The sequence below is a fragment of the Ipomoea triloba genome, chromosome 9 (assembly GCF_003576645.1).
Source record: "Ipomoea triloba cultivar NCNSP0323 chromosome 9, ASM357664v1".
In the NCBI taxonomy this organism is placed as follows: Eukaryota; Viridiplantae; Streptophyta; class Magnoliopsida; order Solanales; family Convolvulaceae; genus Ipomoea; species Ipomoea triloba.
The window spans coordinates 10,959,420-10,986,859 of NC_044924.1; the positions used below are offsets into that span (position 1 = coordinate 10,959,420).

The window sequence follows — 27,440 nt, forward strand, 5'->3', positions numbered from 1 at the left end:
AAGAAAGGAACATTTGGGAAAATAACGGGCTTTAAAGATTTTTGTCACCAAGGCATCCGACTCATTTAAAAATTTCCATCCTTGCTTGCCAAGCATAGCCACATTCATCTCTCGCACTGACCTAAAACCCAAACCCCCAAACCTCTTTGGGCGGCATAAATCAGCCCAAGTACCCCATCGAATCCCCTTTCTCCCACGCCCCTCACACCCCCACCAAAAGGCATTCATTAGCTTCTCAAGCTCATCACACAATCCTTTCGGAAGAAGGAAGACATTCATTGCGTAATTCGGAATACTTTGCAACACAGTCTTAAGCAAAATCTCCCGACCCGCCCTTGAGAGGAAACGATTACCCCAATGAAAAATTCTAGCCCGAACCTTGTCCCGAATAAACCCCAGAATCTCCCTCTTTCTCCTCCCTATACAGCCTGGCAGCCCCAAATATTTCCCTCGCGAATGCTGTTCGTGGATACCTAAAACCTCACAAACAGCCTCCTTATCCTCCCTCTCAACATTATTCCCAAAAACAATAGTAGATTTCTCAAGGTTGACCTGCTGACCACTCGCCTCCCCATATTCCCGAAGGATTTCCCTTACAAGCCCAGCCTCGAGGTTATTTGCTCTAAAGAAAAGCAAACAATCATCTGCAAAGAACAGATAAGACACCATAGGAGCTCCTCTAGCCACACACACCCCATGCAAGGCCCCTCCATCTTCCTGAACTCGCAACATAGCACTCAGACTCTCAGCTACCACAATAAACAGACATGGAGACAAAGGATCACCCTGCCGTAACCCCCTTGCGGGAATAATAGGCCCCCACTCCTTACCTTCAGCTAGAATCTTATATTGCACCGTGGTCACACACTCACGCATCAAGCCCACCCATTTCTCACTGAAACCCATCCTTTCCATGACTCTACCTAGAAAGCCCCACTCGACTCTGTCATAGGCCTTACTCATATCAATTTTTAGAGCCCCAAATCCCCCACTACCCTTTCTTTGCCTATGCATAGCATGAGTAGATTCAAAAGCAATCAAAACATTATCAATAATGGATCTACCCGGAATAAAGGCACTGGAAATTACATTATTTAACACCCCCCTGAATCTATTAGCTAAAACTTTCGCCAAAATGCGGTAAACAACATTACAAAGTGCAATAGGACGAAAGTCAGACATCAATTCAAAATGTTTCTTTTTAGGAATCAAAATAATATGGGTGTCATTAATTGAATTTGGCAGGTGACCAGAAGTAATAAAAGATTGGCAGAAATGGACTACCTCGTCTCCTATCACGTCCCAATGAGTTTGGAAAAAAGCCGGAGAGAGGCCATCTGGACCTGGGGACTTGTCTGGGTGCATCATAAAAACTGCTGCTTTAACTTCATCATGGGTAACTGCACGAATCAGATTGTCATTCTGCTCAACAGAGATGCAATTTGAGAGGCATTCTAATACTGGCCGATCATTCCCCTCCTCTGTCCGAAACAGATTCTGGAAATAATTTACCATAATAGTAGCCTTCTGATGCTGATCAGTCACACTCACGCCATTGTTATCTTTCAGAGAATGGATGTAATTTCGCCTCCTACGCCAATTGACAGAGGAATGGAAGTAACGAGAATTGCTATCACCGCCAATGTACCAATGCTCCTTCGCTCGTTGTTTCCATCTATCGCTCTGAGCCTGGACTTAAACCAATATATTGTTTCTGGACCTCCCCAAACTCTTTCACACCCTGAGCGTCTCGCCGTCCCCGCAGCCAACCCATCCGATGTTTACAGAACTTTAGATCATCCACCTCCTCCTTATTTCGCCGGCGACCTCCTTCCCGCATCGTGCTAATCGCACCCCAATAGACTCCCCAGAACAGCAGTTCCAGGCAGATTCTACCACCTCTCTACACTCCGGCAACAGTCCCCAAGAATTTTCATAACGTGGGCGGCGCACAAACTCTCTATTCCCCACGGCCTGGGTTTGTAGAAACAAGGGTAGATGATCACTATAACCCCCCTCCAGTGCCCAAGCCCTAGCATTTGGAAATAAATCTTGCCAAGTCCCAGACACCAGAACTCTATCCAACTTCTCTCGGACCCATCCCGGAGTTCCCCGTCCTCTCTCCCACGTAAACTGACAACCCTCAAAAGCAAAATTACCCAAACCACTCTCCCTCACCGCCTCACTGAACCCCCTTCTGAGCCACTCCGGATGACCGACTCGACCCTCCTTTTCCCAATTCCACATTATATCGTTCATATCTCCCATTACAACCCAGGGTAAAGCATTTAAAGTAGACAGATACCTCAATAGATTCCAAGAGTAACGACGCCGAGAGCGTTCTGGGTGACCATAGTAGCCTGTAAACCTCCATCTCGTACTATTATCGGGCATCGTTATCGTTGTATCTATATAGTGATTCGAGTATCCTACGAACTCCACGTCCAAGCCCCCATTCCAAAGCAGAGCAAGACCACCGCTCCTCCCCACCGAGTCAACCGTAAAACAATTGTCATATTTTAGTCGTACACGGGCACGCTCCATCTTAGTTGCAGTACATAAAGTCTCAGACAGAAATAAAATATCAAGCTTCTTTTGAAGGACAAAGCCCAATAACACTTGAACTGCTAATGGGTTTCCAAGCCCACGACAGTTCCAACTAAAGCAACTCATTGGGCCCGGTGGGCCTGGAATCCAGAGCCCACCTCCTCAGAATTAAAATGTCCCACTTCCTCCACAATCATTGGGCTATTCCAAATACCCGGCCCAGATTCCTCACTCTCCCCCTCACTAATCGTTTTTTTCCTTTTTTGGTCAGTAAAGACCACACCCTCAGACCCTCCCTCAGCATTTAATTCACCCGACCCCTCACATGCCCTCACTCCCTCATCATTATCCACATTCAATCCATGTAACGGCATATTACCCACGACCTGCTGCATTAATTTCTCATTACTCGTCACCGGAGAACCCGATCTGCCTAAGGCTCTTGCCGACATTCCCGCCGTCGACTGGTCAAGAACCAGCCACTTATTTGGAGTTGTCGTCCCTCCCCGTCGACCACCAGCCTGTAAGAACAAATAATAAAAGGTCAAAAGTATGAGTCCACTAAACTCCACTATGACCTTAAATCAGGGATACACTAACACCTAAATTAGGGATCCACTAATTTATGTTTTGTTCTTATTCAGAAAGTGGTGCAAATAATTAAGAATAGGAAAATTTTCATGATTAGTGTATTGATGGAATGCAACTATATAAAGGCCATCAAAATCCCCCTCACTGCTTGACATACAGTCTTGTACACCATCTGAGAGAGTTGAGTCAAGTGAGAGAAAAATAATTAGAAAGCTCAAGCAACAACAGTAAGCAGATCAGGCAATCATCAAACAAATAACTATGGCTGGAGGTTAGATCCTATATTTCATATACTTCAGTTCAGTTTTAATTCTTACACAGCCCTCATCCAAGACCCGAACGGCCTCTCAGTCGACTGCATAGGTTTGTCAAAAGCTTCTGGACAAAATTTATCAGCGTGGCCGATAATGCCACAATGAAAGCAAAATGATGGGAGACGCTCATAACGCAGGGTGACCCAAAACCACTCCCCACCCGGCTTCTTCATCTTCATCTTAGCCTTCAACGGCTTAGTCACATCGATCGTTGTGCGAACTCGGATGAAAGTCCTCCATATTCCATCAAAACTCCGACTATCGGACTGTTCATAGATGCCCACATGATTGCCTATCATTCGCGCCACTTTATCAGACATAAAGCCCACAGGAACATCATGCATCTGTATCCAAAACGATGCCTTTGTTAAGGCTACTATCATCGGATCGTCACCATCCTCCAAACGACGAAGCAAGACCAGATTTTGGTCGAAAGTCCAGGGGCCATCAGACAGCACCCTGGCGATGTCACGTTCATGGTAGAAAGTAAACAGATATCGATTAGACCCCAAATCACGAACCATCACTCCCTTCCCCAAACGCCATGCCGTTGCCATTACATCCCGGAACACCACCAACTTCACCGGCTTATCAGTAACCACACGACCAACCACCGCAAAACGGTAATCAAAGGTAGGTTTCAGAGCGTCTGCCTCCTCAACAATGACCCCGTCATCGTCATCCACAATCGTTAGCGCTTCATAAGCGTCACTCAATCCACTAGAACCACCCTTCTCCATCTCGGGAAAACCCGCACAAAACCTTGGAAAAAAAAACCAGAACTCCGCACTCACAGAAAGAGAGAGGAAAAGACACTCACAAAAGGAGAGAGGAAAATAAGAGACTCATCTTTTTGTACCCCACAAATTTGTCTATATTCACAATTTCACAAATTTTTAATTTTAATGGTCCAATTGCATACTTTTTTGGTTTGATGGTTCAATTGCACAATGTGTAAAAGTTCAGTGGCCTATTTGACATTTTTTTATAATTATTTTAATAAATTTAAATAAAATAATTATTTAAAAATTTAAAACATAACAGGAGAAGGCATTCTAGCCGTTGACGAAAGTACAGGGGTTGGGGTGGACTTTTTTTTTAAATTTAATTTTTAAATAATTATTTTATTAAAATTTATTCAAATAAAATTTTTAAAAATATGTTTAAATTCGACAACCGCTATGTCATCATATTGCTGAGAAGGAGACCACTAAGAAGGCCTCCAGTGAGAAGGTGAGGTTGCCTTCTTATCGGGGAAGGTAATTGACCGTCAACGAACGAGATACGAGGTGGGATTTTTTGTTTTTGTTGTTTTTTTTTAAATAATTATTTTATTTAAATTTATTAAAATAAATGTTAAAAAATATTCTTAATTTCGGTAACCGCCACATCAGCATATTTTCAGGTCAACAATTCATTTTAAGTTGAATTGCTTGATTTTGCATTATTTAGGGAACTAATTAAAGTTTTTTTTAGTTCGATGACCTAATTGCAATTTGCTTTGCAGTTGAATGACCAATTTGATCATTATTTCAAAGAACAATTGAGACATTAAAAATATATTTAAAAAAATTATTATTACATTTAAAAATACTAAAAGAAAAGTAAATAAAACGAATTAATTACATCAACAATAAACAAAATAAATAAAATAAGAAAGATAAGAGTATATCATAGCTCTCAAAAATATTCACAAGTAACACAACCTTCTAAATTTGATCATTTTCAAAATTTTGTACGTAAAAATATTGTAGCACAAAGTCGGGCATACCAAAATGAAATCGGTGTACCGGAACGCCATTTCTCTACTATCTCGCACCGCCTTAAACCCTAAACCCACCTTCCCTCCCACTCTCATTCCCGCTCGCAATTTCTCAGTCCCTCTCTGCAACGTCCCCCTTTCGGTTTCATACTGCACTTCAATGGCGGCCGGTGATCTCGACGCGCCTCTCTCCCATTCTTCCGAGAAGCTTGAGAAGCAGTTCGAGGAATTCCGGAAGAATCTGCTGGACTCCTCGAGCTTACGCGATCGAATTAGAGCTGTGGCTATGGAGATGGAGTCCACCTCTCGGCTCATTCACTCTACCCTCCTCCTCGTTCACCAGTCTCGCCCCGTTCCCGGTTGGTATATACGAACTTTTATTTTTTTGTAAGCATGTATTGGAGAGTTTGCCTCTGTGAATTGCATTTTTTTAAATTTCAAACATAGAAAAACAATATGTGTACAAACAAATGCATGCACATTCATCTCCCGGAAATACTTATGTGAAGTAATTAAATTTAGTATGTTTATGCAATCAGAGGTCTTAGAAAAAGCAAATGTTCATATCGGGGTGCTGAAGGAACTCTATAGCAAGCTGTTAGAAGTTCTGCGTGAATGCCCTGGACAATATTATAGGTTAGTAGCAATTGCAATTGTCTCTTTTCTCACCATCTGTAACTTTTGTTTGCTTACTGATTGACATTATTGATGTATAGGTATCATGGTGATTGGAGGAGTGAGACACAGACTGTGGTGTCGTTGCTCGCATATATGCATTGGCTGGAGAAGGGGACTCTTCTTCTTCATAGTGAAGTTGAGGAAAAATTGGGATGTATGTTTCCTTTTATTCTTCTATTCAAATAAGTTATTTAGTGTTAGCATATTAAGACTGACTGGTTGAACCTGGGAGTTATAGTTACATTATGTCTGTAATTCTTTCATTTTCCATAATTCTTTTAAGAGATATTAGACCTGAGATATTGGGATACTTTTTGAATTGCAGTAAATCCTTCAGATTTTGGACTTGATACTGAAGATTACCTTATTGGTGAGTGACTTTAACATTTTCTGAAAATCTAATGTAATGCTGGAAACACTTATGGGGATTAGATTTATGAATAGTTCATATGTCCTCATATGCATCTATTCTCCTAGGGTTTCTCTTGTTTTTTCTGTTCTATGAAGTTTCTCACCTTATCAATTTTTTCACTGTTCTGTATTTGAAGATCTTATATTAACAACATTTGTTATTTTTGTGTCAGGGATTTGTTTCATGTCTAATGAGTTGGTAAGATACTCATTTTTTTATGTTTTGGACATAGTTTTAGAATGAGTTTTTGCTTGAAAGTTTGGTATGCTGTATAAAACTTGAGAACCTTAAAAGACTGCCGTTTAAATTGAGCCAAATTATTCTCAGGCATTATTACATTAAACAATGTAGGATAATTGGATTATGAGTTGATTGTATGTTCTTTATGCTGGAAGAATGATAATTTTATTTGGAATTTGCAGCCTAGGTATGTGGTGAACAGAGTGACAGCTGGGGATTATGATTGCCCACGCCAGGTTCTAAAGTTCATGACAGATCTTCATGCTGCATTTCGCATGCTTAATCTCCGAAATGATTTCTTGCGTAAAAAGTTTGATGGTATGGTTTTAGTTTGTTGTTTCAGTTACATTATCTCTCTTATTCCTCTCTTGAAGCATTTTAAAAATTATTTCATTTCAATGTTATTAGTTGAAGATTATCTTTTCTACTCCCTCCTGACTTACCAATCCTTACCAATCTTGTTTTCAAAATGAATAGAAAGCTGACCATAAACGGTTGACTTTGTGACAGGAATGAAATATGACCTCAGAAAAGTGGAAGAGGTTTATTATGATGTAAAGATTCGAGGCTTGGCAACCAATGCAAATTCAAAGGAAACTGAAGAAGCAGCATGATTTTGTGACCTTTGCAATATCAATTTCTCCTGAAATTCTGGATTCCTTAAGGATGTATTACTGTTTTTTGCACAATTGAAAAAATGCCAACTGAACTTGGATTGCTGTAACTATCTAATTGTTACAAATGAGCCCTTGTGGAGATCTACTAGTCATGAACTAAATCTCTAGCGCTAGTCATACCCAAGCTGTTTCTTAAAGTCCTTTCCATGTTCAGTTTTAAAGTGCCCTCAAATGGAGTGGGCTTATATTATGGACCAATGTTCACTTTTGCTTAAACATGTTAATTACAAATTTATTAACTGAAAACATATAATATGTTAATTGTAGACATTATAATTTGGACCAAAGTTTACAATGTAAGATGGACTCTAATTCCATGGTATAACAATTGCCCATCTCTCTCCCCTGGTGATTAAGATTGTTTTGAATGTCTTAACATCTGGGCAATTAGGCTGAAATGTTGCGTTTGTTATCTGCTTTCCGGTCCTTGAAAAGATGGTGTATGATTATAGAATGTAGAATGCGCTCTTAAACCCAGTCATTGATTTTTAATGTTTAGAGATTTATTATTGCGGACATTTTAAATATTTTTTGAATTTGAGTTTTAGTTGGAGTTGTATGAAAGGAATTTTATCAATATTCACATTTTGAAAATGTAAGAAGAATTGAATTAATGGAGTGCTTGGTAGAATGAAATTGTAATTCCATTTTTCTTAAACTCTATGGAATTGAGTTTGATTGGATTTGCAACTCCTTCCAATTATAAAATTGCAATTCCTAGGGTTCTCACTTCTCAGAAATTACAATTTCACATTCTGTAGAATTGTAATTTGATGATAAATTATTATTTTATCATTATTATTATTATTATTATTATTATTATTATATGAGTGTTTTTTTTAATTCTTATTCATTTTATTTTTATCTATCAAATAATATAATCGTGGACCGCGGTCCACAATGTAACTGAAAGACGTCGTTTTAGTAAGTGAAAGACGGAGCCCGTAATTGACACTACAGTTCATCTCAAAAAACTCTGCCTTACATTTGTTTTGATATTATCGAATGAAACTGTAGTTATATCGAAATGTAACTGTAGTTGTGTTGAAATGTAACTGTAGTGTATATGAACTGATACTGAATAATAGTTTCACATTGTGTTTTATATTACCGAATGAAACTGTAGTTATATCGAAATTTAACTGTAGTTGTGTTGAAATGTAACTGCAGTGTATATGAACTGATACTAAATAACAGTTTCACATTTATGTTTTTATATTATCGAATGAAACTATAGTTATATCAAAATATAACTGTAGTTGTGTTGAAATGTAACTGCAGTTGTGTTGAAATGTAACTGCAATGTATATGAACTGAAAGTGAGTGGCGCGAATTCATCCGTCTGTTTTCATTAATCAAAACGACGTCGTTTTGATTCGCGGTCCACAATGCATTGTGGACCACGGTACACGATATAATTTGCGGAGATGGAAAGGATGGCGTGGTTGCTTCCAGTGTGTTGAGCGGAACTGAACCTTAGCCCGGGAATGAGCGGAAAGCCGTTACGTGAAAACGTGGAGTGAGCCGACCGGTCCTCGTAATCAACAAGGCCCAAGTGTACTCCACGCGTCACCGCACCGGACTCCAAATGCCAAAACCACATTTCAACACTCCTCCCTATAACTCCTTTGGGTTCCGTGGTATAAAACTGCTCCCCTGTGAAAGCGCTATCACTCTCACTCCCCCACTCTCCTCCACTTTGTAGTTTGTAGTAGAGGAGCGAGCAGCAGCGTTTCATCGCATAATACTTATCTCCCGCCGATGATGATTCAGGTTAGCTTTCCTCTCCATTCCCTCTCGCTCAACGATTGCATTTTCCTCCCAAATCTCTTCCACGTTGCATTGTTCAGAATCAGTAATGCTGCTATGGATATTGTAGGAATGCTGGATGAAATTGAAATCACATTAATTGAAATCACATTTGAAATCATTAATAATAAAGTATATCGTTTAGTAGTTTATACTGGAAATGGAAGAAACAATATTCAATTCTCGCATTTGTACAATTATGAATTATGGTGATCATTTGAGGATATCATTTTGATTACGTTTATGAGTTTGCTATCAACTTGGAGCGAATCTTTAGAAGATTATATACCTTTAGATCAGGGCCACAACTTTGCAGCACTTGTTTCACACATTGGTTTTGCTCACACAAGCGGATCATAAAAAAAATTCATTTGAACTTTTTAGTCAATGTAGTTTGTTCAAGCTTTTTTGGTCAATGCAATTACCTAGAAAAAAAAGAGAGAGAAAAAAAGAGTAGGTAACCAGTAGCATTGTGATTTTCCCGTTAAAGAAAGAGTCTTAGTTATAGATATCATATCATTCTCCAATTCAGTATGATGGGCTTGATGGTGTTCACACTTCTTCCCAAATAGGAAAATGCACTATGTTGAAACAGGTTCATCCAATACTTTTGAAAGAAGTTTGCTTTAGCATGATTGTAGTTTCTATACAACTCCATTCTCACTCTTATTATACATTGACTGATGATTGGCAACTCAACTTAGGGGAGGAAGACCTCTTATAATTGCCTTATCATTTGTGCTTGAGCTTTGGGCATTGCTTGGTATAGAATATAAACCCTTTTTCATTCTTTCAATGTTATGCAATTGAATTTGAGTTTTTTTCCTGCAGAGCCCAAAGACAAGCTTGTTTCTGTAACTGGGTTCATATGCTTTGACAAGGGAGAGCATAAGGAAGTGCACTAAAATGGAAGGTAAAAACTAGTTTTAGTAGACTAATGTGTCCCTTCTCAATCCCCTTCCTTGCTACTCCAGCAGTAAATGGATGCTAGTAGGAACTTATGTTTGGTGGATGTATACTGGCATTCTTTTTGTGTCTATAATTGACTGGTGCTAGCACTTAAATTTGCATGCCAATTCTACACTTCATATGCTTTGATTTTTTCTGTCTTCAACTTTCTTAAACTATGTGTGTGTGTGTATGTATATATTCTGTTGTAGGCCCATATGTAATGAAGTTAAATGCTACTGAAATACTTGTATATATTCTGTTGTAGGCCCATATGTAATGAAGTTAAATGCTACTGCAATACTTGGCTTCTTGTACCTCTTTTTTCCCCTTCTTCTTAATTACTTGGTTCTTATTAATCCTTTAGTATTTCCAACCTGTAAGCAACAAGAGTGAGGTGAGAAAACGAAGAAAAAAAAATGTCTTGGGGCTAATATAGTAATATGTCAGCAAAACTTGTTAGGAGATCTATTCGAGGTTTGAGGTAATGATTTTCTTTTGTGATAGATGTTAACACTCTGTGTCAATGGATAAACGTAGAATTTTCTTCTGTTGATGGCTAATAATTGTTCACTTGGCTTAACTAACTTATTTCTTGTCATGGCATGCATTTATTCCATTTTTGTGGTCTTGCTCTGTAATCTGGCTTCTTCTCAGCTAACTCTCATTTATTTCTTCTAACATGGATAAAATCTATCTCACTTCTAATTGCAATCCTTTTTTTTAATCACTATTTTTTAAAAGGCAGGCAAGATCCTAGTATTTCATTACAAGTGGAGAAAGAGCTGACTCAGGAGGTATGTTGGATGTTGCCCTTCCTTCTGGCCAATGGTTGAATTTACTACATTGTGAAAGAGATGCTTTTCTGTTGATTCATTGGGTTAATCACTCTTTGTATAATAGGGGGCTGGGGGCACACCTTGGTCCCTTAAAAGAAAACATACCTCTTACATTTAATTGAAACCAAGACCTGGTATTTGCCTAAATTTATTGTTTGGATACTTATACCAACAAGAAAAAAGATAACATCCATACACTTTTAAATTTAAAAAGTGAAGCATACTCAAAAGGCTTGTCTTTGGGCTCTGTTTTTGTTTTGGGGGTGTGACAGTGCTGTTACATTGTTTCCCACTTTTCCCCAGCAAGAGATACTTCCTTCTAGGGGAAGTAGAAGCATTGAATAACCTTCCAAACTGAACAAACCCAAGCTGAAGTTAATAAGCTCAAACATAGGTAGTCTGCTTTTAGTTTTAAAAATCAAATAACCATCATCTATAAGTTAGATTTTGCAGCTTTAATCATCAAACCCATAACCAACTCAGCGTTGTTTACTTGTTGGCTATTTGATTCTTAAACCCAAACTTGGAACTGAAAAGTAGCCTAAGGTTTATACATTAATATCGTGCTTATCACGGTGTTGCCTAGGCGTCCTGTCGGTGGAGACAGGATGCCTGGAGGCTTCGCCTCACCTGAAAATGGCGAGGCGAGCTCAAGCGTCGCCCAGGCGTCCCAAATAATGCCATAGACCCTGCCCCGTTGTCCAAACCCGTAAACCCGACCCATTTTTATTTTATTTTATTTTTATTTTATTTTTTTTTATTTTATTTATAAAAAAAAGGTATGACCTAATAAGAATAGAGAAGAGAGAGAAGAAGAAACATTTTTGCATTTTCCGCCGCCTCTCTTTAGACCTAGTGTGTCAACCTCCCACAGCCATCGCCCTCGGACCGCTGTCGCCCTCCCACCGTCATCGCCCTCCCACCGCCGTTGCCCTCCTAGTCCGTGAGTCGTCCTTCTTTCTTCTCCATTTTCTTTGGTTTTCTGCCGGCTGCCACTGTTTTTTTTTTTTTTTTTCTTTTGTCGGGGGGCGTTGCGACTTAACAGGACGCCGTGATAAGCTTGATTAATATATAGTTCATATAAATATATTGAAGATAAGGGTTGTTTAATTTTTTTCTTGAGAAGCTGTGATCTGCTTTAATTAGTTGCTCAAAGTATCTGCTTTAATTAGTTGTTTCCTTCTGTGTCCAAAAACGTTGAACAATTGAAATTTTATGTGAACTAATTTCATTTTGAAGCCAAGTTATGCTGAAGCTGTAACTTTTGAAGTGCCAAATGATCCCTTGGATGCATATGGTGGTTATCTTTTAGGTGAACTTGCTTTTGGTTTAACTATTGCTACCCTTTTGATAGATATTACTCTTTTTTTTAATATGATAGTAAATACTTGTAGTTGCCCGATAAATATTATGAGCATTCTGCAATTTAATTTTTATGTTTCTACATGTCTTTTTCAGGATCAGGACTATATTTGCTGAAACCATCATGAATTTAGTAAAACGATTCCAACTTCAAATCATGATATACTAATGGTCTAAAGAATGCTATTTGACAGGTGTAGTTCAAGAAGCTGAATGCTGGAGCAATATACTTCAGATGACGAAGCCTGAGTTTCATGGACTCCCCAGCCACATAGATGAGGGTGAAATGTCAGTTGAGGGGAACTGTCACAAATTCCCTACTTCATTCACTTCAGGACATATTGACTATTTGGAAGATGTAGCAAGCTTCTTCCCAGGAAGCATATCTTCTAATAAGAAAGATGAAGACATGATTTTCACTCCTGCTCTAACATCAAGTGGATTGGTCTGCATGTCTACAATCAAGCAAAGTGAAGAGTTTAATCTAGGAGGGCAGAATGGGGGCCATGGAACTATATATCTTGGGGATTCACCAAAAATGAACTCTTCCCAGACAAGTAACTCCGACTCTTCTCATACACAAAGGAGAGTGCGCAAACCTACTCGCAGGTATATTGACGAATCATCAGATCTTAACACAAGATATGTCAAGAAAAGGAAAGAGGGTTCTGCTTCTGCATCAAAGAGTAAGAGTCAAAGAGTCAAATGTAATAAGAAACCCAAACCTGAATCTGAAGCAATAGAGTCTCTTTCTGAGGACTCTACTTTCAATGCTATTCAAGTGCCATTTGGCCCTCTAGTACCTGAAGAATGTGATAAGAATGTTGCATCTGATGTGGTGAAAGTGAAGTCAATAGAGATTTCACGTCTTGGCCTCAAAGAGTGTGATAGGAAGCATGCATCTAATGTGAAGAAGGTAAAGTTGAACCAGTTATCGTCTGCTGACCCTAAATTGTGTAAGAAGCATTCACCCAATGCAAAGAAGGTAAAGATGAACTATGTATCATCTTTTGGCTCTGAAATATCTGATAAGAAGCAGGCATCCCTTGTGAAGATGGTAAAGTCAAACCACATATCTTTTGATTCTGAGGAATGTCGTAAGAGGCATGCACCCAATGTTAGTAAGGTAAAAGCTGGAAAATATACCCTTTTTGGTTTCTTTAGCAAGTTCATAATTTTCAGATGTAGTGAAGTTTGTATTGTCTATGCTTCATTTCATGTATTCACTGTTTACACATTTAATAACACAAACAAAATATACTACTAAGTGCTACTGCACTGTGCTTTCATGTGTTTGATATCTTCTGGTGAAGGACTTCTACCTATAAGCATAAAGAGAATGGTCAAATTTGATAAAAGACATCAATATAACAATTAACGAGTATATTTGTTAAAAGGCTAGGCAATTATGTTAAAGAGTGGTCCTACTACCACTGTCTTTATTTTTCAACTTTGTTAATATTTTCTTTTATGAAGGTCAAATGGTCAATGATGTATCATGTATGCACCCTAATTTGAGTTGGGTCATGTATGACTAGTTCAGAATGAATGCACCATTATCTTTTGCCTTAATCCTTTGAAATTCCAGTACTTCTTCATGGTTACTTAACTCTTTGAGTAATGTGGTTTGCATTTTTACAAAACTGGTCAGGATTCTCTTGAAGAAATGGCACTGGTTGTGATAGAAGATGATAGTGCCGCAATCATGAGATCTGATGGGAATTGTGCTCGGAGAAAGCACCACAGGCTATGGACTATTTCAGAGGTCAGAAAGTTAGTTGATGGTGTTTCACAATGTGGAGTTGGAAAGTGGAGTCAAATAAAGAGTCTTTTCTTCGCGTCATCTGACTATCGGACACCAGTAGATCTAAAGGTGTACATCCTTTTATCAGCTGTGATTCAATAGTAAACAGCCGAAAAACCTTTTTTTTTTTTTTTTTTTTCATCTTCTAGCTTTTTATTCTGTTAAAAACAATCTTTCTTGTTAATGATTATAAAATGTTCTGTTCACAAACTAAATAGGACAAGTGGAGAAATCTTTTAAAAGCAAGCCGTCTTCAGAATCAAAGCAAGAAAGGGGTCAGTTATTTTTATTTTTTCACTCAGCTCTTTTTTTTTTTTTTTTTTTTTTGCTTGTGCTTCACAATTTTTACAAGACTTGAATTTTCTGGCGAACTTTAACTGGATGTATCTGCTTTATTAAGGTATGTGATATGTGTACCAACTACCAAGTAGCCTGTTAGATTTGGAAATTAGAGGGAGACAAAATTCACATTTTTATGGCATGTATTCTCTCTGATATTTTTCACTTGGTAACTTGAATGCTACTTTTTCTTTTTTCATTTTTGAAGTGCCCTTCTCTCTGATATTTTTCACTTGGTAACTTGAATGCTACTTTTTCTTTTTTCATTTTTAAAGTGCCTTTCTCTGTTTGCCCTCCTCTATGACTTACCTCCATGGATTGAACATTCTTATATCCTTATTTACTATGCTCTCCCCCCATTAGAATCTGATTTATTTATTGATTGATAAGTACTCCCTTAAGAACTTTTATTGTGATTATTCATAATAATTTTGAAACCCTTAAAATGATAAAATGCAGGATAAGGGAAAGCAAACTCTTTCTTGGCGTCCCTTGCCGAAGTCCATCTTGAACCAGGTTTGTGAACTGGCCAATGTTCATCCATACCCAAGAAACTGCAAATCCAAGACTTAATGCCCTGCCCATATATCCTCCATTTCCATTCTCCTAAATAAAGCTACCAAAGTAAGTTAGTGACAACTGAAGGATTCACAGAATTATTGGTAGTCAAGGTTGATTGTTTCTTGGCTGGTTTATAGTTGTTTGCCATTCTCTGATAGTCCTTTTTTTCAAAGTCTCTTTGGCTCTTTTAACCCTCTGTTTTCTCACCCATCTGACTTTCTGTTATTGTGAATTGTGTGCATAATTTGTCAAATTTCGACTGACTATAGCTTGCATGTAATGCATTAGGCATTCTTCTGCTTCTAATTATTTGTCTTTGGTATCCTTTAGCCATGTATATATTTTTTATTATTTCTCTCATAAATCATAATGCAGACTCTCCCCCCTGCCTCTTTGGTTGTGGTTGTGCATGAAATATATTGGGGGTGTTTGGTAAATAGTTGTTTGCCGATTGTGATAGTAAGTTTGACTAATTGATAACATTAGCTGATTGTAAAAAATGTTTGGTAAATTAGCGGTTAGCTAATAGCTGATAACTGATTACATGCAAAATGACTTTTCCAAAAAGTTGATCGACTTTGAGCAGCTTTTTGGAATTTTAGCATTTTTGAGCAATAAAGTGTTACAAAAAGGCTAATTAATCAAACATTTATATTGATTGTTTAACCAAGTCAAATAACTAATAGTAGTCAAATAAGTTAAAATTGGCTGATTAGTTAACTATGTTACCAAATAGGTCATTGTCCAAGTATCCACTAAACACATCTTCCTACTGCATTTACACATGTGAAGAACATAAGCATAGATTTTGCAGCCCCTTTCCCTTAGTTGCATCACATCATATTCCACAACATAGATTCGGATTAGAACTTTATGAATAAAGCAATAGAAGTTGATTGCTTCTTCCAATGAAGTTGGAACTAAAACAATAGATGTTGATTGGTTCTTCAAATGAAGTTGGATAACTGCACACATTCTATTACATGAATGCACACTAATTACTTTCAGGCATGATAAGACTCTGGAGTAGTTAATATACATTTATGTAGTAAACTGTGTGCACTCATACAGTTCTTACGTTAAGCATGATTCTCATTTGAACGTAACTATGTGTGTTACCTCTGCCCCTTTTTCCATATGCAGGGCTAGGGCTCTCAAATGGTTGGCAGGTGTTGCATGTCATCCCAAAAATTTGATTAGGAATTAATACCCAATATAGTCCTCATTTTTTTTATCTCAATTTAATTCTAATTTTTTGTGCTCAATTTAGTTCTTGACTTTGATGATTTTACCTAATTTAGTCATTTGTTAAAAGTTTTGTTAGTGGACGGTTAGAAATAGGGTCCTAATGGTAATTTATCATCTTTCATTCATTTGGGATGATTCATTCTTCTTCCCCTTATTAAGATCCACGCAGAAATGTAAATCTTTGTATACAAATATTTATTTACTCTGTATTTATTTATTTAAGGTTTAAGTTGATTTGGTATGAAAATTTGCATTTCTACGTGGCTCTTAATAAGGGGAAGAATAAGGAATCATCCCAAATGGGATGAAGGATGAGAAATTACCATTAGGACGATATTTCTAACCGTCAACTAACAGAATTTTTAACAAATGACTAAATTATGTAGAACCAGAACCATCAAAGTTGATGATTAAATTGAGCAGAGTTTTTTGCATTTTTAGTCCCACGACTATAGTGGCATTTGCAGGATTGGTCCACGACTTTCAAACTTTGTAATTTTGGTCAATGTCTATTATTTTTGTTGCAAAAATGGTCCTTCCGGCGCTGGAAAATAAAAATCGGCGGATTTTTAGGCAATTTTTCGCCGGAAAAAAAATTGGCATATTTTCCATCAATTTCTCATCGGAAAAAAAAAATTTCCCTTTCAAGTAAGATTAAAATTGACATTTCTAAAAAATTAATTTAGTTTACTTTTTATTCAAAATTGACATTTTAAAAAAATTCTCCTTTGTGTTGGCAGATGTTACTACCGAGCATAATTCAAATATTATTTTAACTTTTTAGTTTAAATTTAATCTTAATATTATTATTTTTTGTTAATCTTGAATTTGTATTAATAATTTTGAATTTGTATTTAATTGGCTAAAAAGTAAATATAATTTAAATTTAAACGAAAAAGTAAAAATAATTTTGAATTTGTATTTAATTTTACTAAGATTAACTTGGCTACGAATGCTTTTAGAAATGAATTAGTTTGAACTTTAATTAGTTTACCAGAATAAAAAATAATTAAACTAACTACATATGTTTTTAGAAATGAATTTGTTTTAACTTAAATTAATTGTTTTGAAATGTCAATTTTAATCTTACTTGAAAGGAGAATTTTTTTTTTCGGCGAGAAATTAATGAAAAATATATCGATTTTGTTTTCCGGTGAAAAATTGCCTGAAAATCTGTCGATTTTTGTTTTCCAGTGCCGGAAGGACCATTTTTGCAACAAAAACAATAATCATGAATCAAAATTGCAAAATTTGAAAGTCGTGGACCAATCCTCCAAGCCACTATAGTTGTGAGACTAAAAATGTAAAAAACTCAATTGAGCACAAAAAATCATTTATGATTAAATTGAGTAAAATTATTATAATTGAGGATTATATTAGGCATTAACTCATTTGATTAGGAATTAAGTATGGTGGGAGCTAATGAGTGGGGTGAAAAGTGCACGTGCAGGGATGGAGTGGGATCAAATAATTGGGATTGGCACGACGCCTCATTTAATACACCATCAGTGTTTGTCCTGTTGGTATATGTAATGTAGGCAAAATATGATGTGGACTATATAGTCCACGTAGTGATGTGTGAAGTACATTTTTAATATATTAAAAATATATTATTTGTATTTTTAATGTATATTATATAAAATAATATTTTTAGTATGTATATTATATAAAATAATATTTTTAGTATTTAAAAATATTTCTTTAAAATATAAAATATATTTTTATATATTAAAAGTATATTATTTGTGTATTGAATATACATTATTTTATAGTATACAAAATAATATACTTTCGATACTCAAATAATATATTTTTAAATAATATACTTTACATATACAAATAATTTACGGACTAGTTTTTATTTATGGTCCCATGTTCCTCACAATAATCATTGTGTAATGTAATGGGCATAGCAGCAGGCTAAGATGCGTATCATTGTCATGTGATGTTTCCAATCTTCCCCTCTCGGCCCACTCTTCATTGCCACTAATAGTTATACTATGGACATGGGTTCATGAAGTATTACAATTTACGTATTGAATATTCACAATTTACATAGAATGTTCACAATTTAAATTGTGAACATTCAGTATATAAATGAATATGTACCTCCATTTTTTAATCTTTGGTAGCATTCAAACCATGTAACATGCGGCTACTAGCAAAGAAAAACTTATGAACTTATTTTGAAACAATAAAAAAATAGATGTGAAAGTGGCCTCTATTTTTTTTTTTTTGAGGAAAGAAAGTGACCTCTATTTAGTCCTTAAATTATTCGTGTAGTGGTCATTTTCACCCCTCACCTCAAGTATCTATTAAAACTTAATGTTAATGTAAGGGCAAATATGAAAATTGATTTACATGAAATTGCATAGAAAACAAAGAAGAAAAATAATATATATTATATTCATATGTAAGAAATATAATGGTTACAACTTTAACTACAACAAATTATATTCCAATACCGTGATTCAAATTGGTGCAGCTGATAAGTCGGACGTTGCGGAGAAGAGAAGCCAACTAAAGCCATTTTTATATCTTTTGGTGGCATACATTTAGAGGCTCATCATAGTTTACCACTAGCTCAACAACTGATTTTCTATTTACTTCAACATTTCCAGTTACTCTCTAATGACTTTCTTCATCGATTTCTTGGCCTATGATTTTGATCCCACCATAAAAAAACCTAATAATACTAGAGCTCAACATGAAGGGAGCCAATATGAACCTAATTCAAGAACTTAAACACCAGAATCCACACAAGAACAAATTAAAACGTGCAATATTTAACAAGCAGAGAAGAAATTTTCTTAAGCAGGGCATACATTTTTAACATGTACTACATGAGAGGTTCAAGACATTTCTCCATTGTTATGCCACACAAGAAAAGGAAGACAATGAAAGAATTATGTTTTTGGATGATCGAATTTAGGTTGGGATCGAGTTGTTAAGCTGGCCATGACCAGATTGGTCAGAAAATTCTGCGTTAAAATTCTTAAACATAATAGAATATGGGAAATGGAGAATTAAGGAACTAGAGAATGAATCCAGTGATATCATTTGGATTGACAATAGTAGAATGTTTCGTGTAATAACCACCAGAACTTATCGATTACTAGAGAATCGAACATTCTAATATTATAATATATTCCTTTGACATTTTTATATAACAAAAATACTTATAATATATTTCATATTCAATTATATGCTTATTTGGCTAGTAGTTTGTGAGAAGCAAATAAAATTTCAAATTTAATTGTTATAACGACATTAAAAGACCGAGTTACCATTATAAAGTTTTAAGTTATAACACAATTAGAGACTAAATGACATTTTTTTTCAAAATAGATTGTATAAATGAGGATATATAATTAAATAGAAGTTTGTATGTGGGTAATAGTTTCCAAAAAGGGAAAATTTATGTGAGTTTATAATTGTACTGATTTGTAGCGGAGTGTTATTCAAATGCGTAAGTTGAGCTTCCTTAAGTAAGACATGCATGTTTTCCAAAAAAAAAAAAAAAAAAAAAAAAAAAAAAAAAAAAAGAAGTTAAGACATGCATTCGTGTGGTTGGCTTTGGAATGAACCAAAATATCATTGCCTGTAGGTGGCATGGCAACCCCCACGTTTGTTACTAGGCCGCACAGTATACCGCTTATTATTATTATTATTATTATTTGTTATTTTTTTAATTTATAGGTGTCAGTCCATTTTTAGTCATTTTTATTCTGAACATCCATTTACACGACCATTTTGGATCCTTCTATCAACAAAACAATTTAAATACTATTAAATACAAAAGTATTTTGGTCTTTAATTATGATTTTTTTTAAATTAAACATAAAAAATTAGCGGGTCAATATACTTTGTATAAAAAAGATTGAAATGTCCTCATTTTTAACGGTATTTCAATGATTTTGTTAATAAATGACCAAATATGATCATGCTATAATAATAAGAATTTTCTGGAAAAAAAAACCCTAAAAATAGATTACCATCTATAAATCTAGAATAAAAAATAAAATTAACTCTATTATTTATTATTATTAAGAAGGAAAAGGCTCTCAAACTACTCAAACTAGTAACAATTGTACAATTAAATCCCCAAATTATAAAAAAAAAAAAAAAAAGTTTCAATTAGACCTTAAACTTACACAAAAAATACAATCAACAAGTTACCATATACTCCAAAACTTGGTAACTAGACATGGTGTGTGACTTTTTAAAGTGATTTGGTGGTGAGTTGTGTATTTTTAAAGCTGAAGTAGATAATAAACTAATAAAAAAGAAAAAAGTTTGGGTAGTATGGCCACCAAGCCTGCAAGCCATCGTCTCTTCTTCATCCGATGCAATCAATATGGACTGCAATTTGACATTCAAACATATAATGCACTCACTCTATGTATCAGAATCAGCAAAAGGATGTTCTTCCACCAATCAAGTATCCCGTCTATGGAGGATGGATATCAACATTAGCCATTAGCTGGCTTCTTCAATCATTCATTCTTCTGCAATTTGCAATCCGCAGACACATCACATCACATCAGTGTGTAACACCAAACGGGGAAGGGATACTTCTCATCTGGACTTACAGCTCAGATTTGGCAATCATTTCTTCCATGCACCATTTTCAACCAATAAAATAAAACCCAGTTACCTTGTCATTTCAAAGGGACATGTGTCAGTTGGGAATTGGGATGAGATCTGAAGCTAAGCTCAAGAAGTTTCATGAACAAGGGGACCTTTTTTTTACTGCTAGGAAACCCAAATCACCATGACTTCTGGACTACTAATCACCACATCAACTTCCATATCAACCTATTGTGACTTTCTTTACTAAGATAGTACCTCCATGAGTGAAAACTCACAGGTACCCATCTATTAGATTGGCGTTGCAACCGTTATTATTCTTGGCCCGATGAGAGGTCGGGTATATCTCGTCCAACTTGGGTATTACTTTCTGTAAACTGAAATTCCGAATCCTTGATCAAAGGACTCTAGATCTCCAGCAATATATCATATCATGTTGTTACTTCTTGATTTCTTGCAACAAAAGGGGGAGAAGCTTTTTCAGGTGTCATATCATTCTGCAATTGTTTTATTCTTGGATTTATTAATGCCTGGAACTCCAAGCCCCCATGTCTGCATTCATGGGCATGTACAAAAAGTTCTGAAATTAACCTGTTGGAGAGACTCTGACCAAGTACAATAAGTTCTGCACTGAACCCAAAATGGATTATCAGAATTGTACACTAGCTATGTAGAAAGACAGATAGATAAAGTGACAGCAGAATAAATTCCAAAATGATGTAATCTTAGCCTTCACTCACCCATCATTTGTTAGGACTAGCCAAAATCACATGACAGACAGTTGAAGATGACACAATTTAACAGACTTGCATGCAAAACCATCTTAATTAGGTCCATAAGTGCATTTTTAAAGCAGATCATTAAGTATTAAATTCTCACTCATCATGGCTAAATCATTCTCCCTGACAGCATAAATGACTGAAAAGTCTGAAATTGAAGATCCAAAACTGACATGCACTTCTCACTCTTTCTCATCCCAGACATGTGATTTATTATAAGATGACAATTATAACTGCGAAATGGGCAGTGCACTTCACCCAATAAGCTTATGTCAGTGATCTTTCTTATCTTATCTTCTCCATTCTCCATCTGTGGGGTCTTACTTTGGATGCTACGAAAATTGTTCATCTGGCATCATTTACTACTCATAAGTCAAGAAAAGAGTGAAAAAAGATTTTATGGAAGTATATGAAACATACTACTAGAGGTCGTCATGCAATGCATGTTCGTACATTTCGTATCAATAAGCATACTATAAATGAAATAAAGGTAGTAAGGTACTGCACGCAAAATCACTATCTAGCATACTTAAAATATTATAGTCACACTTGCCTAATAGCTACACGCCATGTCAAGCATTTAATGATCCAAAATATTGGGTCTCTCCAACACTTATATAAACCTCTCTTAGTTTCATTTATGAGCACTACTACTTATTTCTCTTCCCTTCAGTACAACTAGCTGATTCTCAGTGTATATCTTGCACAGAATATAAAAGATTTTAAACAATCATGAAGGGGAATTTTCTCAAGGTGAGCCTAAACAAATTGCAGAGGGTGGGTAGCAGACTTGTACCTTCTGCAGCCACCGCCGACAAGTGCTGTAAATGGGCATGGTGGTCTTTTGTGCATGAAGACAATACGATCCCAAGCGATGTTCCGAAGGGTCACTTGGTGGTCTATGTAGGGGAAAACCAGAAAAGATTTGTTATCAAAATCACCATACTCCAGCATCCACTATTCAAGGCATTGTTGGATCAAGCTCAGGATGCATACGATTTCACAGCTGACTCAAAATTCTGGATACCTTGTGATGAGAAAATCTTCATCAGTGTCATTAGAAGTGCTACACCTCCTAGAAGCAAAATGATCTCAATCTGCATTTGTTGATCCAGATGTAAAACTCATTACATTATATATTGACCCTGTTGTGTACTATAGTATATGTATATCAAAATTCATTAATCTTAACTCTTTGCATATGCTGCTGCACAAAATCAATAACACTGAGGCCAAAAAAAGAAACAGAACTGAACCTTAAGTTGCTTAGCACACTTGCACATGAGAATTAATGTGGCACTCCCCTTCTACTAAAGGTGTTCTTAACTGGAAAGAACACACCCTTCTTCTAATGTTTTCATTAATTGGAATGAAATTTAGAAGAACAATCTAATTGAGGCAATAGAAAAAAAAGCTAAACAGCACTTTGTCACTAAATCAGGCAAAAGACAAAAGCTATTTGACAGTAGAGAGTTTCTAAAGATACAACCTATCTACACCATTTGTCCAATATTTCAGGGACTAACAGGACTGATTTGCTTAATCTAAGATAGAAAAATCTCCTCATCTAAATATTTGCTTCCTTTAAAGTTTTGCCAACATAAACTGTACAGGGAACCATTTAGAAACATTTTTACTTGTACAGATTGATGTTGGAATGTTGGATAAACAATACTTGTATCACATTGGAAGTAAATAGGGTCTGTGAATAATAATTAATATTGCACAGGAAAGCAATGGACTAAAGTTGGTCATGCTACAACTAGCCTCAATTACATAAAATTATGGAGCCAAAAACCTGTCCATTATCCACAAAGCTAAAATTAAATCCAGACTCTCAAAATTACCTGAAATTGGGTGGACAAAAGCCAGTTCTCTGAACTATGATACAGGATTCCAGTAGTTGTAGTAAAGAAGGAAAAATGATGTAGAAGAAATTTTAACCATTATTAGTTTGTAAAACATTCTCATTTCCTGTTTGTATTTTTTATTAACAGAAGTTTAATGGTAAATTAAAAATATAAATATAAATATAAAACCTTAAGCTTGAAATTGCTGTTTCTAAGCACTTGATAGCAGGATAAGACAAGGGAATAAACATTCCTAAATCACATTTACCCATTAAAGATAGTTTGAAACTGAAGAAATAATATAATGTTGATTTAATAAAAAAAAAAATTACACTAATTGCAGAGCTTGAGATACTAATGCTAATATAAATACACTGATCAAGATATAGAAAAAATCAAATAATTTATTTATTTCAAGCAACATTTAGAACCAAACTATGAACTGAAGGCTTACTGGGAAACTTAATCCTGTGGAATCTAAAGACCACATAAGATGCTCTCACATATTACAGGAAATCCTGAAATGCTGCTACTCATTTTGATTAAACAATTTCAAAACTATAAACACCAAGGTGACAAATAGAAAAAGAAAACTCCCATTTTCTATCCTTCCCCCTTGGCTGGATAAGGAACTCCAGTTTTCTGTCTTCCCCTGATAGAACACCTTAAGACAGTAATTGCCCAACTATATGTATGCATTTATATATTTGCCACCAGACAGCATTATTTTGTAATGAATAAGAATTGAAAGCAGAATGGTATACTCAATAATTTATGAGAAATTTACACATTATATATTGCCTCATCAATAGCAAATACAAAGTAGAGTTGGCAACATCAAATAATACAAGTGTCACATTACTCCAAAGTTCTAAGCATTGAGCATACAAAATATCAGAACATTACCGCTGTTTTAGTGTCACCATTAGACAATAGAGGCTCTAAGATGCAACTGCATAGGCCTGGGAATTAATCCACAGCTAAAGTCAATACATATCATCTAGCACCTAGTAGGAAGCCTTCCAACTCTCTTCGCCCAAATGTCCTCCCAAGTGAAGAGGCATCAACGGATCTTGCAGCCAAATAAAAAACTAGCCAAGCTACCATGAAATAAACTTCTATAGCTGACAGAATTGCTACTGCAAATTCATCCCCAAAATATTCACCCAATATCCACTTTGACAATGACCCACAAATCACCACTTCCCAACACTTGATCTGAACGGCAGGCCCTAGCAATGCCACCAACAAATGACACCCTTCTTTCACAACTTCCCAACTACTCTTCCTTGAGTCCACTATAACAATCCAAGAATCCACAGCAAACATAAATCCCACCAGCAACTCGACCAAGAACCATGATATTATAAAGCACAAACTTTCCTTCTCATGCCCTGTAATCCATGGAGCAACATCTGAAAAAGGCATCAACTTCATCCTTATGAAAACATTGAAAAATGAACTTTGATCCTCGACTTCCCCAAATGACCAAATTCCCAATAACTGTGCCAACGCGTCCCTCACCGCCCACCGAATTAGAACAAATGCACAAAGCCTTTTAAGCCCCAAATTTGAACCTCGCCACACAGTTCCACAAAATGACCTGTAATTACCCAACAAATTATCCAGCACCTTAAGGAAGACAATGCCATGGACCCAAGTGTATGTAACCAAGAACGACGTGATAACGTATCCATAAGCTGTGGATAGTAACACCACTAGAAACAACAATGTCGTAGCATCACGACGGCCCAGCTCCATACCCTTGATAAAGAATGGTAAATCATCTATTTTATAGTCGTTACGAGGAGCATCGAGAACTGTATCGTTTTTTTCCGCATACGAGAGAGCCTTAAACGAAAAGAAACCATTGCGAACAGCCTGGGGCAAATCAATTCCATTGTCAACGATTGGGTGAGAAAACCCCAAATTGGGGTTGAAATCCGAGAGAATAACGGAAGTGGAATTGGGAGGTGGCTTGGATGAAGGATGGAACAGGGAACGATCGAGGTCGGAGTCGCCGGAGAAAAAGTCATCGTCGAGGGTTCCGACACGAGAGAGGTGGAGAAATGGGCCGCGGCGGCGGCGATGGTGGTGAAGTGGTTGATGATTGGATTGGGAAGATGAGAGATCGAGGCGGGAGAGGAGGGATTTGAGAGAGGGATCGCGATCTATGAAAGAGGTGAGGTAGTGAGTGCCGGTGTGGACGTTAGAGCGGAATATGAAAATGAGAAGGGAGAGGAAGAGGAAAAGGAGGAGATCGGATACGAAGATGGATGCGGTGTGCTTCAGGAGCGAGATGGTGGTTTGGTGGTTGATCGGCGGTGGCGACGGCGTCGGCGGCCGAGGGTGGTGGTTCATGGCGGCTTTACGCGACAAAATTGGGGGATTTCAGATACGGAATTGAAAACCATTAATGCTAGTCAAAGTGAGGTTATTTTTAGCAATTAACTATTTTCATTAGATTCTACATCCACATTTATTCCACATAATAAAGATTAATATTTAATAACTATAATAATTTTCAAAATGAAAAAATATCATTTTTAGTTCATCGACTATAATACATGTATTAATTTTGATCCTTAACTATTAAATTTTTTAAATTTGGTATATAACTATTCACTTGGTATCACATTTAGTCATTGAGTATTAACATTTTCAAACTAGGTGCATGACTATTCAATTTGTTCACTTTTGGTCCTGTCGTTAAATTTTTCGCCCAAACTTATGGCCAAGTTACCTATGAGGGCTATGACCAACTAGTTTATTTAATTTTTATTTTAAAAATTATTTAAATAAATTTTAAATTAAAAAATTTAAAAATAAAATAATAAAGAATGCCGACCCCACCTACTCGAAGAAAGAAGGGACCAGTTCTCTTGAACCCCCTCCCCCTTCTTCCTCCTTGGCTTTCGTTGGTGACAAAGAAATCTCACTTCATCTCCGTCAGAGTCGAAGGAAGAAATGAGAGCTTCCTTCCTCCCTCATCTCTGTCGGAGACGAAGGAGGAGGGTGGGTGTGGCCAACAAATTTTGTTTTTTTGTTTTTTTTTTAAGTTTTTAATTTAAAAATTATTAAAATAATTTTAAAATAAAAATTAAATAAACTAGCCTGTCACCCGTGACTTGGGTAGAAAATTTAATCGCAAGATCAAATGCGATACAAATTGAATAGTCATGCACTTAGTTTGAAAATTTTAATAGTCAAAGACCAAAATTGATACATATATTATAATCGAGAGACTAAAAATGATATTTTCTCTTTCAAAATTTATATTTGATATTTCTATTTTGGTGTCGTCATATTACGAAAAAAAACTATAAGTGGATAATTTTATTCAATACACAAAAGGACTTTGTGTACAAAATTCAAAGTTCAAACCCCACATTAAGCATAGAGAGTATGCTTCTATTGAGGCTCGATCTAATGACCTCTTATTTGGGAGAGTCGCTACATGTCACTTAGTGTGTAACCAACTATAGCAATTGTTTAATTACTTAATTTAGAAGATCTGATTCATTAAGTCATTCTTACATATATCTCAGAAGAATGATTGGGAACTTGTGCTGGAGAAATCACCGAATTGCCTAAAATTGTTTAATTACTTAATTTAGAAGATCTGATTCATTAAGAATCTCAGAAGAATGATTGGGAACTTATGCTCGAAAAATCACCTAAAAGATGGGAACTTGTGCTGGAGAAACCACCTAAAAGAAGATGATCTTCAGCGCTTGCTGACGTCGGAGGAACTTTCGGTTTGCAGAATCACTTAATGAGGGCCTCGCCCCCTCCGCCTTACTAAAAAAAAATCTCATTTTACATCTCAAATTTATTACACCGTATTTATTAGTTATTAAACCAATTGGTAATTGCTAAATATATAAATTTTAATTTTATATCTCATATTTATTAGTTTATTAGTTAAACCCTAAATATATAAATTTTAAATATTAATATTAAATTTAATATTGTAAAAAATTAAATTATAAATAATTTCAATCAAGTCGGTTGAGTATGTGACAAAGGGTTTTAGTAATGTTTTTCCCAAGATCACCTGATTCAGCTTATAATCATTGAATACTGTACA

At 36.0% G+C, this 27,440-nt stretch overlaps 5 protein-coding genes across 16 annotated transcripts; 3 read left to right on the forward strand and 2 right to left on the reverse strand.

The window, feature by feature from the left end:
• Positions 1 to 2,633: 2,633 nt before the first annotated feature.
• On the reverse strand, positions 2,634 to 3,977 carry LOC116028601. The gene is made up of 2 exons (XM_031270362.1): positions 3,461 to 3,977; positions 2,634 to 3,068 (listed from the first exon to the last, which is right to left on the reverse strand). The coding sequence occupies exons 1-2, from the start codon at positions 3,974 to 3,976 to the stop codon at positions 2,670 to 2,672; spliced, it is 915 nt and encodes a 304-aa protein (XP_031126222.1). The 5' UTR covers position 3,977; the 3' UTR covers positions 2,634 to 2,669.
• A 1,201-nt stretch (positions 3,978 to 5,178) lies between these two features.
• On the forward strand, positions 5,179 to 7,358 carry LOC116030294 (translin). The gene is made up of 7 exons (XM_031272511.1): positions 5,179 to 5,573; positions 5,754 to 5,850; positions 5,931 to 6,046; positions 6,218 to 6,262; positions 6,477 to 6,502; positions 6,727 to 6,862; positions 7,055 to 7,358. Exons 1-7 carry the CDS (start codon positions 5,228 to 5,230, stop codon positions 7,156 to 7,158), a joined length of 870 nt encoding a protein of 289 aa, XP_031128371.1. The 5' UTR covers positions 5,179 to 5,227; the 3' UTR covers positions 7,159 to 7,358.
• Positions 7,359 to 8,724: 1,366 nt separating this feature from the next.
• Positions 8,725 to 15,205, forward strand: LOC116028499 (telomere repeat-binding protein 2). Of its 9 annotated transcripts, none has more exons than XM_031270221.1 (8): positions 8,725 to 8,994; positions 9,862 to 9,943; positions 10,723 to 10,775; positions 12,057 to 12,129; positions 12,374 to 13,305; positions 13,831 to 14,052; positions 14,202 to 14,258; positions 14,782 to 15,205. In XM_031270221.1, exons 2-8 carry the CDS (start codon positions 9,937 to 9,939, stop codon positions 14,893 to 14,895), a joined length of 1,458 nt encoding a protein of 485 aa, XP_031126081.1. In that variant the 5' UTR covers positions 8,725 to 8,994; positions 9,862 to 9,936; the 3' UTR covers positions 14,896 to 15,205. The 9 variants fall into 9 exon arrangements, with proteins under 9 accessions (XP_031126081.1, XP_031126082.1, XP_031126083.1 ...); XM_031270222.1 differs by having other exon boundaries at positions 12,057 to 12,114; XM_031270225.1 differs by having other exon boundaries at positions 8,727 to 8,994; positions 10,727 to 10,775; positions 12,276 to 13,305.
• Positions 15,206 to 21,088: 5,883 nt separating this feature from the next.
• LOC116030187 lies at positions 21,089 to 25,808 on the reverse strand. 4 transcript variants are annotated; one of them, XM_031272352.1, is made up of 4 exons: positions 24,257 to 25,808; positions 22,297 to 22,597; positions 21,462 to 21,849; positions 21,089 to 21,351 (listed from the first exon to the last, which is right to left on the reverse strand). In XM_031272352.1, exon 1 carries the CDS (start codon positions 25,709 to 25,711, stop codon positions 24,347 to 24,349), a length of 1,365 nt encoding a protein of 454 aa, XP_031128212.1. In that variant the 5' UTR covers positions 25,712 to 25,808; the 3' UTR covers positions 21,089 to 21,351; positions 21,462 to 21,849; positions 22,297 to 22,597; positions 24,257 to 24,346. The 4 variants fall into 4 exon arrangements, with proteins under 4 accessions (XP_031128212.1, XP_031128213.1, XP_031128211.1 ...); XM_031272353.1 differs by lacking the exon at positions 21,462 to 21,849 and having other exon boundaries at positions 22,297 to 22,527; XM_031272351.1 differs by lacking the exon at positions 21,462 to 21,849 and having other exon boundaries at positions 21,089 to 21,346.
• On the forward strand, positions 22,233 to 22,610 carry LOC116029545 (auxin-responsive protein SAUR50). Its single transcript, XM_031271594.1, has one exon. The coding sequence runs from the start codon at positions 22,233 to 22,235 to the stop codon at positions 22,608 to 22,610; it is 378 nt and encodes a 125-aa protein (XP_031127454.1).
• Positions 25,809 to 27,440: the final 1,632 nt, after the last annotated feature.